Source organism: Ptiloglossa arizonensis, chromosome 7, assembly GCF_051014685.1.
Source record: "Ptiloglossa arizonensis isolate GNS036 chromosome 7, iyPtiAriz1_principal, whole genome shotgun sequence".
In the NCBI taxonomy this organism is placed as follows: domain Eukaryota; kingdom Metazoa; phylum Arthropoda; class Insecta; order Hymenoptera; family Colletidae; genus Ptiloglossa; species Ptiloglossa arizonensis.
The window spans coordinates 14,074,157-14,093,675 of record NC_135054.1 but is presented as its reverse complement, the minus strand read 5'-3'; the positions used below and the strand labels follow the sequence as shown (position 1 = coordinate 14,093,675).

The 19,519-nt window shown below is 35.9% G+C and overlaps 2 protein-coding genes across 2 annotated transcripts; both read left to right on the top strand.

Annotated features, from left to right (window-relative positions):
• Positions 1-5,581: 5,581 nt before the first annotated feature.
• On the top strand, positions 5,582-10,776 carry LOC143149646 (trypsin 3A1-like; the record flags this gene model as incomplete). The annotated part of the gene is made up of 7 exons (XM_076317216.1): positions 5,582-5,668; positions 7,118-7,286; positions 7,771-7,930; positions 8,201-8,406; positions 9,733-9,938; positions 10,434-10,491; positions 10,571-10,776. Coding segments are annotated over 7 exons (1,017 nt in total), but the record flags the coding sequence as incomplete, so codon positions are not given.
• A 3,471-nt stretch (positions 10,777-14,247) lies between these two features.
• On the top strand, positions 14,248-19,259 carry LOC143149645 (trypsin-1-like). Its single transcript, XM_076317215.1, has 6 exons — positions 14,248-14,367; positions 15,193-15,307; positions 16,322-16,484; positions 17,413-17,621; positions 18,130-18,381; positions 19,138-19,259. Exons 1-6 carry the CDS (start codon positions 14,248-14,250, stop codon positions 19,257-19,259), a joined length of 981 nt encoding a protein of 326 aa, XP_076173330.1.
• The last annotated feature ends 260 nt before the right edge of the window (positions 19,260-19,519 follow it).

Here is a 19,519-nt window from a genome sequence, read left to right as displayed (position 1 = left end):
CGGGCGAGTAGTCGAGGTGAAAATTTAGGCTAACCGTATGTAAATTTCCGACAGGGAAACATTATCGACGGACATTATATCTTGTACGTGCACTCCCGATACCGGTTCGCTAAAGATGTAAACGTCCTGTATGGTTCAACCGAGGTGATTCCCCTTGTGATCATTTCGTGTTCCTTTTGGGCATCCAACAGTGAACGAGAATCGGTTATTTCACGATTTACTGTAACATTTGTTAATTGTAAATGTTATTTTGTAAGTTTACCGTAACATTTATAAATTATAAGTGTTATTTTGTTATTTACTGTAACTGTAAATTATAAATGTTATTTCGTAGTTTACTGTAACGTTTGTAAATTATAAATGTTATTTTGTAAGTTTACCGTAACATTTATAAATTATAAGTGTTATTTTGTAGTTTACTCTGACTGTGAATTATAAATGTTATTTCGTAGTTTACTGTAACGTTTGTAAATTATAAATGTTATTTTGTAAGTTTACCGTAACATTTATAAATTATAAGTGTTATTTTGTAGTTCACTCTGACTGTGAATTATAAATGTTATTTTGTAAGTTTACCGTAACGTTTGTAAATTATAAATGTTACGTAAAAGTGAGAAACTTTGTCGCTCGAAACGTTGTGTATTTAAACGGTTACGCCAGAGGCATAACTTATAAGTGAGGCATTCAACAGTAAACGAGAATGTGTTATTTTGTAGTTCACTGAAACATTTGCAAATTATAAGTATTACGCAAACGTGAGAAACATTATCACTCGAGAAGTTGTATTAATGGATCAAGAGATTATACCGGAGCGACAGGATGAAAAATAAGATAACTTTTGGACATTTTTCTTCAAGACTGGGATGTAATTTTACGAAGTATTCGTCTATATATTACCTCAAAATATATATACTGGATTACGAATCTACGAATTTTTTTTCAAACAGTTAATTTTGTGTAGAAGTTAGAAATCTACCAGTTAGAACTCGTCAGTGAGTCTTCGTCTAGAAAATCCTGTCTCAATTACAATTAGTTTAGAACATTTTAATATCTTCATTGTGTGTACAAACTTGAACTGCTTGACGAGAAAACACAACGATAGGAAGAATATCTTCCTGAGAGTATTTTTATCGAAAGTTCATCGATGCTTTTCCATTTAAATCGGGCCATATTTTAGATAGATCCATTCCCCTCTTGAAATCTCGATGAAAGTAACCTGGAGAACATTTCTAATACAAATGACAAACACAAACGTTATGAAAATCACGTGTACCGATATCTTCGGGCAAAGATCGACAATGGATGACATTGAACGAGTTACCAAATTGTATTTAACGTTATGATTCACCGACACACCTGACAAACAATGGCAACCGACGTATTTGATTTCTAGCGTAGTCATTCGTTCGTTACTTCAATGTTAAAAATCAGTTATAATCAGTTTCTTTTTATATACTTTTTCAAATTTAATTACAGTGTCATCGGTATATTATCAGGAGATCCATTCGAACGACTTGTCTCTCAGCACGATGTAATTGATTATTTTAAAAGCTCCAATTTGCTGCCAGATGAGATATTTGGTAAAAAAATTTAATTGAGTTCTTTCTTTCTCTGTATTACAGAATTCTCCACGTGATCTTCTGATCGTTTCGAGGGATCCACGAAAATCTCTGCGAAAGAATCTGTATAATTGCTGGGGGGATAACAGAGATCCTCGTCGACCAACTGACAGGGTCTCTACGTAAGTCGACTTATCAAAGTTCCAGTTAATACCGAGAGACTAAGATAAGATGATGTAGGACAGACGTGTGTCTCACCTGTAGCCCATGACAGTGGGTCAAGGTATATGGGTCATAGCACCCTCATGCGGGTGGGACATTGCTTTATTGTCCCGACGTATGACTAACGTTATCAGAAGCCTTGCCTTATTTACGCTTATCGCCAGGGTCAGATTGTCATTATGATTTCAGGTTCTTTTTTCACGGGCAAGATATGCTCGAAGCGGATTACGGCAATACCAGAACATCTGTCCACATTGTCATGGAAAATATTTTATTTGCGATCGGTACAATCGGATTATCAAATGTTTCACCGTATAAGTAATCACTGACTCTTTAACGAATAACGAGACAATCTACTTAAAATTCAATATAAATTGATCGTTAACCCTGATAATATTTTTCCTTTCTTTCTTACACAATTGACAAAACTGTTTTTCTTCTTACATCTGACAGGAACATTCAATGTTTATGTATAATTGAAACTTTATGTTTATGTATAATTGACACTTTCTTTGTAATCAATAATACTTTTAGTAGAGTATATCTTTTATAGAAACGATAAAAGTATTTTGTTTATGATTTATTGCTGAATATAATTCGAATTTTTTACGAATAAAATAAAGGTGAAATGGAATACTTTATTTAAAATAATTTCAGAGAAGTGATAAAATTGATTTAATGTTTAAAACTTTTGCGATACAATTTTGTATTTTGTGAGAGTGAAGAATATTTTGTTTGTGTAATTCATCACCGAGTTGCATCTAATTCGATATTTTGAGTTAAGATTAAATATTGAGTAGTCAATAAAGAGCTGTGTGCTTAGCAGAGTTACGTATAAATTATCAAACACTTTCGTTTCTTTCTTTTACTTACGTTTTTACTGCGCCATCCAATGAACACCCACACATCTTTCTCGATGATGTTTGGCTATGCAAATATTTCTCGTTTATACCGTGTTCGTCGCATTTTCACTTCACAATGCACTACAACACATGCACTTCGTTACATCTACGCATTGCAGAAAGGACGCAGCTTCTTATCAAAGCAATGAATTCCAACATTGAGATGATAGAACTGCATTACGTGAAACGTGACCCAAAATACCATTCTATTTTTAATTTTGCCATTTGGAACATTACTGCCGGTGTGCCTAGCTTTTACGAACAAATCGTGACGGAATTGAAAAGGAACAACTAAATATATTTTATTAAATAAATCAATATGATTTTTGCAACGCCATAGGTTCAATGCTAAGAATCATTTCTTTTATTACAAGGAAATAAAAATCTGTAAGGTTTTCTAATGACTTTTATTTTGCCTAATGTCGACCAACATATTTTCACGTTTAAATGTATATTTCTAAAAAAACAATTTCTTCTATTCATAATGTATAAATTAATACATGTAAATCTGGACGATAACAATACTTGCGCTCATCATCTTCGTTTCTTTGTGATAAAAATATAAAATATTAGAAAGAATGAGTGAATAATGCATTACTTTTGTACACGTATTATTTGCTAATACTAAAATTCGTCCTCTAAATTTTATCTTTCGTCAGAGGTCTCAACAATAGCTACCAAATGATGAATAACAATCAGCTCCGAGCAGTCACCAAATAAGAGCAGATCACGTTCGCTCAACCATCGACCTAATCAACTGCAAATTTATCCGACACAGCAGCTCAAATTTACATAAGATAACGAGAACCATTTGATCGTCTAATTATCTCAATAATGCTTAGCTCTGAATGAAACACGATCTATAATTAGCTGAACACCAAGTGTCAATCGTTTCGATTACAAAACCCCTTGTGAAGTAACGTGTAAAAAAGCAATGGAACGATCGTTTCACGTTAAGTGTTTGCCTTAGCCTTACGAATCCAAAGACACGCCACTATTACATTGACCCGATTTCAGCCGCAATACTAACCCACGTAATATTGCCATGGTGCCACGAACTTCTTGGAACAAGCTCCAGTAAAACATTTACTGTCTACATACCTACAATACATTGTTTCATGGATCAGAGAGGATTTCTGTCAAAGTTCACCTTTGAACTTCTATGTGACACGGTACTCCGTTAAATGTGCGATTCAAACGATGCATTATTCATTTAATTAAGGAAAGGCTTGTTTCGCAAACAAAAGGCTCGTGTCTAAATTTCGCGGAAATAAGTTTGAAGCAATTTTACTTACTTCGATGAAGTCTAGAGCGAAAATGGTAAATTTATTTAAAGTATAAAATAGGGTGGAAAAATTTATTGTATCGCTTAATTAAAAGTACCAAAGAATGGTATACATATATATGATGAAGCGCGAATATTATTAAATTACAAATTAAATTCAATGTTTAATCACAGAACCGTATCATTATTTGTTGCAACGTTAAAATATATTGGTCTCGATTCAGGTTACGAGGTGAACGAGTAATAATAATTACCGAGAGGCACTTGACCGAATTAGTAAATTTATTTAGCAGATTCTTTAGTTCTCAAGGGTATGTATAGCTTGCCAATACTTTTTTACGAACATTCACGTTTTGCAATTGGTTGCACATAAAAATTAAAGGAGCGTGAACAGGAAATCTCCTCTCACTCATATACCAACATATGTACATTTAAATTTATGACACAACCGTATCTTCCAGCACCTAGCACATCACCATTTTTATGCAATAGTAATAAGAAAATGATGGTACATATGTACATTGAAAATCATTTTATCTTAATTAGCTTACAAACAGCATTTCTTATAACATAAATTATATTATATAAAATTTATGTTATATTATAAATAAATATTAATAACTAACCTACTTATCGATAACTCCAAACGTTACTATTATACAAATTAGAATTGCTCTAGAATATTTCCAAAATCTTAATCTCTATAATTCTCCAAATACATACTCCTAAATCAAAATTCAAACCAATAACAAAAATATTACAATCATCGTTACCACAATATTCACACCTTGGACGATAATTTCGATCTTAAATTATCGCTTCCGTACCATCGCTTCGAGACTCGAGGTACCCCAAAAATCCCCCTGCAAACGTCTTCGAACTTCCCTTCGAGATCTAGAACAACTTCCCAAATGAAGCAACATTCCCAATTGAATTCTCTCCGCCGTGGGTAAACTGGTAAGAAAAATATCCAACACACGGTCTCCTAAATGTGTACGTAGCTACTCGTACGTGCGAAAAACCCCTACTATCGGCGTTCCCGAGCGCTATCTCTGCACGAAGACAATGGGCAGAAGACGATCGCGGGAAGCGCGGTGTCTTTCGAGCTGACGAAAGTGACATTGATCCAGTCTACTGGATCTCCGAAAGGAAGGAAGGAAGGACGCGAACGAAAGGGTCCGCTATGGTGGAGGGGGGAGATGGGTCCGGGTTGACATTGGACGTTTCTCGGTGGTCCCACAGCCACGGTTACCACGCTGTTCGTACACGCGAACGATTGGCATTTTGCAATTGTGTCTGTACAGGTGAGACAATGCCGCGTACACGGACCACCGTCGGCTGATTTAAACGCTGTCACATGCAGCATCTGCCAATGCAAACGCACCACTCAAGGTTGACGAATACCCCCACCGACGGCGGCCGGGACGCCTTCAATAGTTATAATTTACTATAAAACGGCAAAACGATCACGATACTTTTAGACTTTTCACGCCCCCGGTAGAGCCGCGTGCATCGTCGGCGATTCGGTATCGGCACCGAAATCCTGTCTGCCCACCTGTCTGTCTGTCGACCAACAACCAACCGTACAACGCAACCGGTAACACCATCCACGACGCGATACATTGAACTGCGCGACAATGCGATGCAAACTCGTGATCATCCTGTGGATGTGCTGCTGCGCCTACGCGTTGCCGCGAGTGGTAAGTTATGGCTCTCGTTTTCGACCACCGAACGCGGTGAGAACTAACGTGGTATCGTGACCGTATTAAATGCGATCACCGGGAGAAATTTTAAGCCCAAAGGCGTTTCGCGCACGGTCTCGTAACATCTGATTTACGTTGTGGCGGAAAATCGTTCGGTTACGCTCGGTTTCGTGTGCGCAATTTTTGTTCGAAGTTACGAGTACTGGCCGGAAGTGTAACGAAGTTTTCACACACCGTGGAGAGCAACGCGAGATCCAAGAAGGAAGAACGGCGATACGGATTCTTCTCGAAAATTTGTGAACCTTCGAAATTATATAGAAGGAGAAAAGATAAAATTGTTAAAAATTAAATTAGAGACACGTGTCTAAGGGTAACGAGGAACGGTACGATTAGGATCGAGGTATGGAAAACATCGGTTGGATTATTGTAATATATGTTTATGGAATATTAGGTTATTTTATCGAAAATGTGTGATTTCGCTTGTGAGATCGCGTTAATTTAGCCACGGGTGAAGTCGTTTGAATGAAAGAAGTCGTTTTCCCGCGCTTTCGTGGTATTAATTTCTTCGTTAGCTCTTCCACGAATGGTAATAGTAATTGAAACGATTGCTCGCTCGACACGAATAATTTGAATTCGTAACACAGCGATGGAATTGGCAGATCGTTCCAGGGAGGGAATATTTTCGATCGTTTCCTTCATTTTCGAGTGTTCGTATTTTACGTTGGGTCGCGAAGAATTCTCTTTAATAATTAAACGAACTTCTAAGTTGTTGGTATTTTTGTGAATTTAATAAAGTGTCAAAGTAGCTTGTCAAGACTACCGGTACCATGGATTTTGATTGTGTTTCTTGTATGGTATAACTACATAGGTGTAATTATAGAACGCTAATGGATATGCTCTTACGAGCATAATACATACGGCTGCACCTTCTCCAATTTCCTCTCTCATTACTCACCTTTGACTATCCTTTTTCACGAACGTGAAACAATCTATTATAAGAAAATCAAAACTTGTTTTTATTGAATAAAATAAATCATTAACGGTGACAGTTCCAATCTCTCTCTTGTCAATTATTAAGTAATTCATTCGACATTTGAAAACTCTCGAAAGCCTCGATTCACTTGAGAATATCTTAGAGATCTTGGAAATCTTGAATATTTTAGAAGAGTCCCGAGATTGAAGTTATTAACTGTGCCAATTAGACGTTTCCATGCGAGTGAAAAAAGTAGCAATTGCTTCATTCTTTAAAAAATACATGAAAAAAAAAAGAGAACGTTTGAATGAGCAATTATACCATTATTACTATAAATATTGTACTATCGTTGTCAGGTGTGCGTAGTTTCAAAAGAGATTGAGAATGATATTTCCATTCAATGTTAAGACGCGTTTCGTTAGATTACACGGATTTTCATTTCCCTTTTGTCACTTACTTGTTCTTTTTTATAGATATTACGGAACGATATAAAAAATCTCCCTACACCGAACGCTCAAGTACACTATAACATTACGAACAGCGAGATCGACGACCTGAGGCCGATAGAAGAACTGTCTTATATTGATTTCAATTCAGCTCCTTCGATTCTCTCAAAGAGGCCGAACGTCTGCAACGACTGTGGTAACTAAGAATGCTACAATAAAAACAATCAGCTGCACAAATATCACTTGACACGAGTGTCCCTATTCTCTTGAAATTGCCACTTTACCAAAGAGAACAAGTAGGATAACTTTGTAGCTACCTTTGACATGTAATTTCATCGGCTAATGGCTCTTGAAAATGTAAGAAAATTCCTGGGAAAATCCTTCAATAATTTAAGTAATTGAAAAGCTTACCGATCGATGAAACATTGTAGATTTTATACATTACGCATATTTGAACTCCGAGATCAATGATAAAATAAATCGGTTCAGCAAGTTTAAAAAAAGATTATATTCCAAGAGAAACTCGAAAGCTTCTACTTCACTCGAGCTTTTCCTTTCGTCCAACTTCGCATTCTATGATTTTAAATTTCGTAATTTTTAAATAATTCAAACTTTTATAAAACGTGGATATAATTACATTTTACCGAATTACGATTGCAATTTGTACACGTCTGTTCCAGTTTGCGGGTTGGGTAGAAAAATAAGGATCGTTGGTGGTAACGTGGCCAGTGTTTACGAATACCCCTGGATGGTTAGCATGAGCAAACAAGGTACATTTTATTGTGCCGGAAGCCTCATCACGCGGAAGCACGTACTCACAGCAGCTCACTGTATGGAAGGGTGAGTACCGATACGAGAAATATTTTAATACGAGGAGAGTGAATTTAAATATACTCTTACTATGAGATAATAACACTTTAATCATCATTCAACACACTTGTATCAAGAATTATCTATATTCTTTCTTACAACAATCGCAATCCGATGTTGGGGTTCCCCTTTTGTTTATCCAAGTCCAAAACTTTCAAAGTATGAATCGTGCTTAAAGCGGAGTGCTTTCTGGAGAAATTTCTTTGTACACAGCTGTACAGCAATGTTGACCTATTTCAGGTTTGACACGAAAAGCATGAAGCTCGTCTTGGCCGATAACAGCCGGCCAAATCTGGACAAACACGCCATAGTTCGTCGCGTTAAATCAGTCACTATTCACGAGAACTTTCACACATACACCTTCAACAATGATATCGCTATCATCGAAATGGATCAACCCGTGGATGTAAATGGTATCGTGAGAACCGCGTGTTTACCCGAGGACAGTGAGTATACCGTTTCATTGCGAAATTATGCAACAACTCGAGCGACAAACGGAAAAAAAAAAACTATTCGAATGATAATTTACTCCAACGATTATTCGCACGGAGCTTTCGAATAGTGAAAAATATCAATCGAGATATATAGAAAAATACTAGCAAGGTATTTTAGTTCTCTTTCGGGTTACCTTTATAATTTTTAATCCGAGAATTAAAATTCCGGAGGACCTTCCATTTTGTTTACTACCGCCATGAAAGAGATGTATCTTTCGTGGATTAGCAGTGAAACATTCGTTTCTCTATTTTGGGTCAGTCAATTTGTTAAAAATATCTACACAAATAAAAGAATTCTCTCCCTTATTGTAAACATAATTCGCATAGATTAAGATACATAGTTTGTGCGTTAAAAAGTTTAGTATCTTTTTATAAAAATATATCTGAAAAAGTTGCGATCATGGCTCGATAATAGCCTAAATCACTGTGGAAGGATCTTTCTAATCGAGAGACAGTAATAGACCCTCATAATTAAGTCGTCCTCATCGTCTGACACGGGATGGCCCTAACTACTTCACTGATTCACAAGGGTATCGATTTTACACGATCACGTACGATCTAATAATAAAATATAATATTGTCAAGGATTTCCAAATGAACTTAGATTCGTCGAACAAACTCGTTCGCTATTCTCGAGATTTAGAATAATTCCACCCACCTGTTCTATGTTAGCTTATTCCAGGGATCAAATGTATTAACGTCACCAAGCTCGTTGCCTCCGCTTCACGCGTTTATAACTAAAGCTTCTGCACTTTGCGAGCACCAGCGTTTCTACGTTGTAATATAGTTCCCTCGTTTACTCTGAAAAAGAAAAACTACAAAATTCTAATGAAAACTTAAAAATTTGTATTAAAAATCTCGTGTTTTAGAATACAATGTTCTCCTTTACCGATCGAACTTATTGAGAATAAGTGGCTGAAACACCTTTCCAGTTCCTTTGGTCTGTTACTTCGATCACTAAGAAAGCAAAACATTTAATGAAGTAAATAATTCGTTAAATTTAGTTACAAATTTCTCAATCCTAATTGTAACATTTAAACGTTCACTTTATTTACTCGATTAAATATTCTTTCACTGTTATTAAGAAACAAAACAACAGACAAACAAGTCATCTTTATTCTAAAACTACGTTCAACCCTAAATCAGTTTTTAGAAGTATAGCTAAGTTGTTAAACTGATTGTTGTACGTTAATGTACGTGTGTAAAAGAGGATCGTCCTTTATTCGATTTTGAACGCTGGAGAAGCGATGACTTAACAATTATCGTACTTTTTTTTAGAAGCTATCGACTATACGGGGGCAACAGCCACAGTGGTTGGTTGGGGTCGAACTGGCGAGGAGCAACCAGTAAGCGATAAATTACGGAAGGTTAACCTTCCAATTTTATCCCAGGAAGAGTGTGATGAAGCTGGATATCAGAAGAATCGTATCACCGAGAACATGTTCTGTGCTGGTTATCTGGAAGGAGAACTTGACGCTTGTTTCGTGAGTACTCGACCGAATCTCACCTTAGACCTATATAATTCATCCTAGAAGGTGCCAAACAAGTTACAACCGTTGTACGAACGTCGAAAAATAAATCTATGTAGCTACAAATCTAAAACCTCTTTACCCAAATTGTTAGAAAAGGAATACAGAACATGGAACCAACAGTAATTTTCTAAATTAATTTTCAAATGGAAATTTTAACCATTAAATTTTGTAATACTCAACTCCCACCTTGACTGAAAAAAAAATTACAATTTTAAATTTTCCTACACGAAGCTTCAATTTCTCCAATAATTTAAAATTCATAGATTAAAATTCATAGAAGACGAAGGGTCTTCACGATTTCTTTTCTTTTTTAATATTCGTTTACTTTTTCCTACTTGTGAATATTATCAGATCTTTGCCAGAAAGGTCTTCATTTACGCTTAAGAAAGCGATAACGGTGTACACTAATAATAAAGACACTCTACTGTTAAAATTCTCTTTTTTTAGGGCGACAGTGGCGGGCCTCTTCACGTGAAAGGAACGAATGGACATCTGGAAGTTATTGGTACAGTTACAAATAACAATTTATCAAAGTAACATAGAAATTTATCAAATATGCCTACATTCATTATTTTTTCATGCAGGGATCATTTCGTGGGGACGTGGTTGCGCACGACCAAAATTCCCAGGAATTTACACGAAAGTAACTAATTATCTTGGATGGCTTAAAGATCATCTCGATGACGAGTGTGTGTGTTCACCGCCTCAACACTAATTTCTACTTGTTAGAAACCAGATGTTTGAACAGTCCGACATATATTTGTCGTTTAAGAAAATTATCACGCACCTATCCAACATTGAATCTAGTACCTTTAATTGTATAAAATATTTCTACGAATCAATACGATCAGTATTAAGGTAAAGTAAACGCGATACTTTCCTTCATCACAGGTTCACCAACATTTCCACATTCGTTTATTGTTCAATGTATTAACGATGTATTTGTAAATAATTGCGGACCATGTACTATCGAGTTATCGTTGCGAATCATTAATTTATTTTAATTGTTAATTCGTTGCACGTAGTTAAGGTAATCTAGTCCTGTGTACATAAAGAGGGTTCTCGATTTCCTCTGTTGTCGCATTTCCTGTATAAAGCAATTGTTGAATAAAGAATACGTTTGCCAATTATTTTGCATTTTAGCGCTCATAATTTACGTAATAATTTTACACCGCTCGCGAGACGTTCCATTGTCAAAGTATTTTATTTTCTTTTTTTTTTTCTTTTTTAATAAATTGTTACGAGAAAAAGATCCGAAATGATTTCAACGTGGAAGCTACTAATTATTATTGCATAAGAATTATTATTCTAGAATAAGAAATATCGACAGCAGTCGATACAAAAGTAAAAAGTTATAAAACGAGTGTGTATAAGAAATAAAAAAAATTGTACAGATCAATCTCTAGATCGTGGAATTGAATTTATATATTTTATATCCGAATAAAATATTAGATTAAATAATATTGAGATAAGTGAGTGTTTCTTAAGCTCAAGTCTCTATCCAAACAAAATAGGTTTAAAGAACGATTTAGCGGTGAAAGTGACGACACTGTATTTTTGAAACCTGTTCGAGGAATTGGATTACTCTAAAATTAATTTGAAAATGAGGACAAGTTACAACTTGTAGACATAAATTTAAAAATTTATGTAAATTATCGTAAATTAAATATTTAATCTAATTTTATAAATCTACCGGAATAATTGAAACAATGGTTCAAAATTCGTTCAATTCAATCGTAAACTTTGGTCCAACTTGAAACCGAACTTCAAATTCGAGCGTAAGTGAATGACTATCGTGTCGACCTTATTTTTGGGCGGAAAATTTCGAAAAAAAGGTCGGTCACGAGCACGCCAGTAAAAAGTAACGGTCGTTGAGGATACCAGTTGAAAAAAGTAAGTGGACATCACGAAAAGATGTTAGATAAACGACAGTCCTCGATCGAGATGAACGAGCAATAACGGAAACCGGGTCAGTAGTCAGAAACGTTTTGCTTTCAATGGTGAATGTGGGTTAGTGAAACCTCCAGACCGTTACCAACGACTCCTGATTCTTCCCGAATTGAAACAGGAATAGCGATACGTCGAATTTCTATCGAATAATGTGAACATTCGTAACACATTGACCAAAAAATACCAAAATCTATTCCAACCAAAAGGAAACCAATTTGAAAAACGTTTCCAATAGTAATCGTTTTCTTCAAGCTTCGTAAAAATGAATCACGATAGCAGTTTATCGCAATCGCATTGGTATCATTTGTCACAGAGAACATATCTAGTAGTAAGAGGAAAATTAATTTACAAACAGCTAGTGTCGTAAAAAAATGTTAAACACACGTGTCGTAATATAATAATTGCCACGTTCAAGAACATCGTAATAGCAACCATCCAAAGAAAGATTTTTCTTGCGGGTGAAAGTTAAAGTGACTTTTCGATTTCTTTGACCTGTTTCTTCGATCAATGAGCAACAGAATAATGATGAACACGAGCTACAGAATTCTGATGGTAGCTGAAAAGTTACGTTATGTATCGTTTATCGTTTTGTTTCTTCAATTAAAATTGTTTACTCTTATTAAGCGATCGAAGGAACGAGCGAGAGAAATGAAAAGGTCAATTCAATCTTCGCAATTGACGTATTCCCACGTGTCTGATCAAACAGAGGGTAACATTTCATTTTTCTTACACGTCGTAGTACAATACAGTAACACGTGTCATGGTTGTTTAATTGTACTTTTTTTTAATGATAAGTTTAATGGTAGAATGTCAATTCTACGGAAACTTATTTTCATTGAATACACGACCGAAAGTACGTTTACACAGCTGAGATCTCAAATAATAAATAACTAAAATAAACGATCCGTTTGACGTGATTCTAGTAAATTGGCAGACAAAAGTAAACCTACTAATAATTTGCGAGAAGAACACTTTGGTCGCGTATCATGAAGAACACATGACGATCGGACTGGGGCACAAAGTAACAGCATAAGTCTGACGCTATTTCGTACAGCAAAGAACTTTTTTAATAACGTCTCTCCAAAATGGAAGATATTTTTGCAGCGTGTCGCTCTGTGGACCATGTAATTTCGTTCCTCGAAGATGGATACGTCCCTCTAGTTGGCCACTAGAAAAGAAACTCTTTAAAATGGCCCCGAAAGTATCTTTGTTTCACGGAAGCGCGGTGAATCGAAAAAGCAAAAAATAATACTTAACGATCGGTGGACTCGTTCGATTCTTAAACACTTCGAGGATCCGATAAGTCACAGTGTGATTAATGAAATGATAGAATTTCTTATCCTCGGTTTTGGTAACCCTTATCGTTGAAACAGTCGAAACTACCGAGTTCTCGATACGTGGAATTTCATTCTTAACTTCTGATTAGAACGAACAGTTTTCATCCATGTGGAACATAATCGTACGATTAATTAAACGCAGAAACATTGACTCTTCGGAAGTTTAATTTAGGTCAAAGAATCGCGTGCTTCGGTGCGAAAATACATTATAATATCGGTCAATGTCTTACTGGTAGTTTTTAAATTACCAAAATTATAACAACGTGATGGCAATCATTGTTACTATAATCAACATGAAAAAAACAAAATTCCTCCGGAGCATCGAATACCTGATTGGAAACTACATCTCCAATAATTGCTGTCTCTAACAACTTGTCGATAAATAATAGTGCAAAAAATTGCCACTATTATTCTCAAAATTGAACAATTTCTACTTGGAAAAATGTTCTTCTTCGTACAACTCCGACAATCTCGGTCAGGTACGACGATCGTAAAGATATTTTTCATATATAAAAAAAAAAAGAAAAAAATTCCCCAAGATCGACAGTCAGCGACAGTCGCGTGACACGAATCCACGGCCACGTCCATCTTGCCAATTTCGAATCGAGAAGATCACGTGCGATCAGCGTCGCGTACTGAATGGGAAGAGCAACAGGACATAGAGAAAGAACTTTCTTCGCGAGCGTTGAACGCCAGTTCGGTGTTGGTCGGTCAGTCTGGCGTCTTCGTGGAACCAAGGTGAAAGCGTCTGCATCACCTCGCTGATCTTCTGCAGCTTCTGAATGTGAAGTACAGGGGCAGAAGGTGAACAAGACCCGGGATGAACGGTGGAGGGTGGACGAACACGCGATAGAATGCGCGATCACGAAGAACCCTGCCGAACCGTCGAGTGCACAGGAAGTTTAATCAATTCGTTCGATGACAGACGAGGAATTTTACCGTGACCATTTCGTCGAACAATCGCCGATCAGAAAATGACTGCACGGCCTGTACTTGTACAAATTTGGATCCTGGCCACGATCCTCTTACCCTTCTTCGTCCGAGTTGACAGTTTGGATATCGGCTTATCGAGGGATTTATCGACGAATTACACCGTGAGTAGTGATTTTTACTAAAAAAAAAATTTACCATTACGGTTCTGTGACTGTGCTAAGTAATTTAACAATTGAAACTCCGCGAGAATCGATAGTAACCAATCGCGCGTTGTAACAACCACGGTTGGGAAAAAGAATGCGAAAAATTAGCAACCACTTTCATAATCGTCGACAGAAATTACTTTCCCCTTTTCAACGTGGAAACAGATCGAAAGCTTTCTGTATTCGTGACGTAACTATGAAATCTTGCTTTGAAAAATTTACAGCGTCCCGTAGATTCCAATATTGCGAGCGGTGTCAGCTGATCGCTGAAGAAACATACGTCAGGGAAAGTAGTTCGAATGAAATTTGCACGCTCGAAGAAATTATGCTTCGTTTCAGAGACTTCAACGCGTGGAAGTTTCTTACGGTATTGGACCAATTTGTTAGAAAATCTTTTGTACGGTATTTCTAATAGGTGTGATCGCAGGTTACGATACGGTTTTGCTAACATTTTTTCAATTTGTCAATGATATTTCGTACCTGAATATGGAACGTAGATAGATTGTTGTAGTGTCAGTGAAATTATTGTAGATGTGTTCTCCATCGAGTTTTCCTCGTTACGCCACTCTTGGTTGTAACGATAGTTAGGAAGTTTAGTTCGGTAAATAAATTGTACGCGCGTAATACACAAGATTCCTAGTTTGTTCGTGCAAACGCGTATTTAACGATGGAGGCCTTGACCTATAATTCGAAACGTGGTCTCCGATCGTTCCTCGGGCTTATTTGGAATGGAAAGTGAACGTACCGTGGATGTGTGACGTACAACGATGGCTTTTCTTTCAGAAGACGAACGTGACGCTGAATCGAAGAGGCAAATTTCTGTTCGACGAATTGTTCGGTCTCGACATAACTGTCAGTTCGGACACCGACAACGATGTGCTGCGTAATTGTTCGTGCGGTAAGACTAAACTTAAAATATCTTGATTTTTGTATTTTGGTTCTACTTTTGATATTCTACTTTGATTTCGAAATAACCCAGCGAATAGTGAACAACGCAGAGAAAGATTTAATAGAATTTAATGTACGTTGTACACAAATTGAAGTAAGCATTTGAACGTTACTCGATGCATTAGAAACTTCCTAAATTTAATATTTATTGTTTTTATAATGATTTTAATACAACGGAAGAAATAGTTCCATCGTTAAATATCTGTTGATTAAAGTGAGTACTCAAACTGATGAATAAACGAATGAAATATAAACCTCTCTAAATGTAGTATCGTTAATTTTTATAAATGTAGAAAATTATTTGTTAAATATCCCGTACTGAAGTTTGAGCTAAGGAAAATAGTTCTTAAATATATATGCAACTTTACGAAACTCTCAAACGTAATTCTTAATATTTTCAAAATAATGGATCTCTACGAATCAGTTTCTAAAAATTTCACCAAATCAATTAAAAGATTACTTTCAAATACCCATTATTCTAACGAATTTATTATCAAAGTACTATTTGCGGTAAAATTATATAAGACGCAAAAGAAACCAAAATTTATAATCTGCCTGACACTCGAATAGATACTAAGAAAATACATTTCGATAAATATCTATTAATTATTTAATTCGAAGCAAATCTAACAGTTTCGTCGATCAACAGAATACAAGACCCGTGCGTTGAGTGACACAGTTGAAAAATTTTACGAAAAGAGTTACCATTCCGTTCGATTCGCGGGCCAACGAGATCACAATCGAAGAATAAGTTTCTTTCGCGTAACTTTGTAAAACTTGTTACATCACGCGATTGAATTCGCACTGGATAGTGTAATAACACCAATCCGCGCATGTGATTACGTGCTACACGGTTGCGGATGTAGCAGTCTGCCGTAGAAAGCGCTCCCGAATGCTTCTAACTCTCCTGGCGACCGATAATGAGACTGTAATAAGCAGTAACGAGTGAGGAATTCCCTTCCAGAGTGCGGTGTGTCTAATCAAGAGGATCGAATCGTCGGTGGAAGACCCACAACCCCGAACAAATATCCTTGGGTGGCGCGGCTCGTGTACGAGGGTCGCTTTCATTGCGGTGCCAGTCTTGTTAACAATGATTACGTTCTTACCGCAGCTCACTGTGTACGTAGGTAAGTTTCTGATTTTCCACATACGTACGTGTGCATGAGGACATCACCGCGACTTGAAAACGTTTCGCGTAATTGATCCCTCTCTCGTCAACGTCCCTTTTCGTTATGACACTTTTCATTATACACGATTGTACATCAAACGCGGAACACCCACGATACCGCCGTTCGTTATCATTTACGTGCAGTCAATTATAATTTTACTCTCCGGCCGTGTAATTACACTTCCGCGTGACAACCTTATCGTCGAAAAAGATGAACGTGTGTTCTTTTTATAACCCGTGCTACGTAAAAATAGACGAAAATACGAACGAAACGAATTCGAAGTACACTCGCGGATTATTTTTCGAAATTTATTTTCGGAGCGTTGCTCGTTAGTTATTTCAATCGTTGTTTCGTTACACAGAATGTATTCAAACTATTCATCGCGGTGGTAGATTATTGTATACGAGTAGCTTGATTAAATACTCGATCGGATAAGTATTTACCAATGGTGTTCAACAGATCAATTTTTCTGCACTATTTTTTCATTTAAAATATTGATAAGTGTATTATCGTTTCTAGGTTGAAGTAGAAATATTCCGACACTGTACTTCTTATCTTTTTAATAGTATCGTTCAAATAATTACCAGATGTGTTCGAATTACTTTTATCGTTAAAAATATGCCAAGATTAGTTTTTTTAATGTCGTTACATTTTTAAGTACCTGATACTTGTGTTTGATTGTTGTACAAGATCAGTGAATTTTTAAAAATTACTCGAAAATTTCTTTACACTACTTGTAACAGATATATGTAATATGTTTTTCGTAGCTTTGTATTTTCAACTCACGTATTTCAGATTGTACCGCATTTTTAAGGGAAAGTACTTTCGTACGTGAAAAGAAAATGCTTGTACATTATAAGACTATAAGATTTAACGTGTTTCCTAGATTAAAACGTTCCAAGATTCGAGTAGTACTCGGAGATTACGATCAACACGTAACTACCGATGGACGAGCTATTATGAGAGCCGTAAGTGCTGTAATTCGTCACAGGAACTTTGACATGAATACCTACAATCATGACGTTGCTTTACTGAAGCTCCGGAAGTCGGTGAAATTTTCCAAAAGCATCAGACCTGTGTGTTTACCCCAAACAGGTAAGAAATAGTAATTAACATCGATGATAACTCGCAGTTAGCGATAGACAATCGATTCAATTACATGTTTTAAACGCGCAAAAGTTAATATCTAATTCGATAAAAAAAATACCATTCAAAAATTCAATAGAAAAATAAATTTTTGACGAAACAAATGTTAACAAGTACACTAAGTGTTAGTTATTACAATCTATGCGATATATAAAACTTGAAATTTACAATCATTCATGCAACACAATAAAAAAATACAAATTTCTACTTTTACAATCAAAATTCATGTACATCGAATTGTTAAATATAAAATGAGCCGATTAAATTATATTTAAACACAAGTTGCAGGAGGTACCTGTTGAATGAATAAAAATTAAAATTTACTTTCGTTTATTTCCTTTTTTAAATATTCAGGTCTCGATGAAAAGTGGCTTCGAGTACGAACAATTGCAAGAAGACTTTCACCTGTACTCATAATTTACCAAATTCTTCAGCAAATTCCCAATAATGTTTACAGGAGCCGATCCAGCTGGTAAAGAAGGAACCGTGGTTGGTTGGGGTAGGACAACCGAGGGAGGAATGCTAGCTGGGGAGGTCCATGAAGTACAAGTGCCGATATTGAGTTTAACGCAATGCAGAAAGATGAAATATCGAGCCAATCGAATCACAGATAACATGATTTGCGCCGGTCGAGGTAGTCAGGATTCTTGTCAAGGTGATAGCGGAGGTCCACTTCTCGTGCACGAAGGCGACAGACTCGAAATCGTTGGTGCGTATTATTCATAATTAACCTTTGTATGCATAATTCATTTCGAAAGTTGCAAACAGAAGGAAATATTTTAAGTAATTAATTCTTCTAGAACCTCCCACAGATTTAAACCGAGTTGAGGAATAAACTTAAAAGTATTATATAAAATTCCAAGCGTTTATATATCCATTATTTTGCTCTCGTATTTTAACAAAATTGAAAGGAATGATTTTCCTCGTTATGATAAGTAGAAATTAGCTGGGAAAGAAATTAAAAATTGACGAAAATATGTTGTAGAAATTCAGCAACGGATGAGAAACACGTTACCAGTACCTAATAACGTCTATATGAACAAAGGATAAAAAAATTGAAAAGTTTAATGTAAAGAAAGATAAATGATCGTTCATTTCAATATTCGTTTCTTTTTTTTTTTTGATAGACAAAATAAAAAATTAGTATTTCTTTGGTAAATGAGAACTGTCTTACAAAATAAAAAGGTACAGCTGCTTCCATAATATGAAATTCATTTTCACTCCTAGTTTTTTGCTTCTCCCTGCAGTAAGATGAAAATACTTATACCTAACATGTATAGACCCTAAACTTAAAATTTGCCGAAAAGGTATTATAGATATTGGTTTTTAAATATTCCCAGTGTTTATTACCCAGGTAGAAAGGCATCAATGTACTTAGTCACGTTCAAAGAGCGGCAGCAATTTCTTGACCGACCCCATATAATCCACAACTTTCTTCTAATTTTTATTCATTCCTTCAATACAGGAATAGTTTCCTGGGGTGTTGGATGCGGAAGAGCAGGATATCCTGGAGTGTATACCAGGGTAACGAAATATCTGAAATGGATCAATACGAACATGAAAGAAGGTTGTTTGTGTGCAAATTGAAAATTAAACAACGATTCAAAGTTGAAAGATTACTTTGTCATTTGTATAGAAAGATACTTAAATGAAAAATACCTAAGAAGTCTGAAGTAACTAGAGACTCAACAAGTGGCAAAAATAGTAATTATTTAAAATCGCCATATTCTCTTTTTAATTAATTCAATGATACTTAATTACAACCACGTAAGAGTTTAAAAAGCTTATAATTACTGTTGTCTTATAATTACCATCTTCTAGTTTAAAAAGCTTATAATTACTGTTGC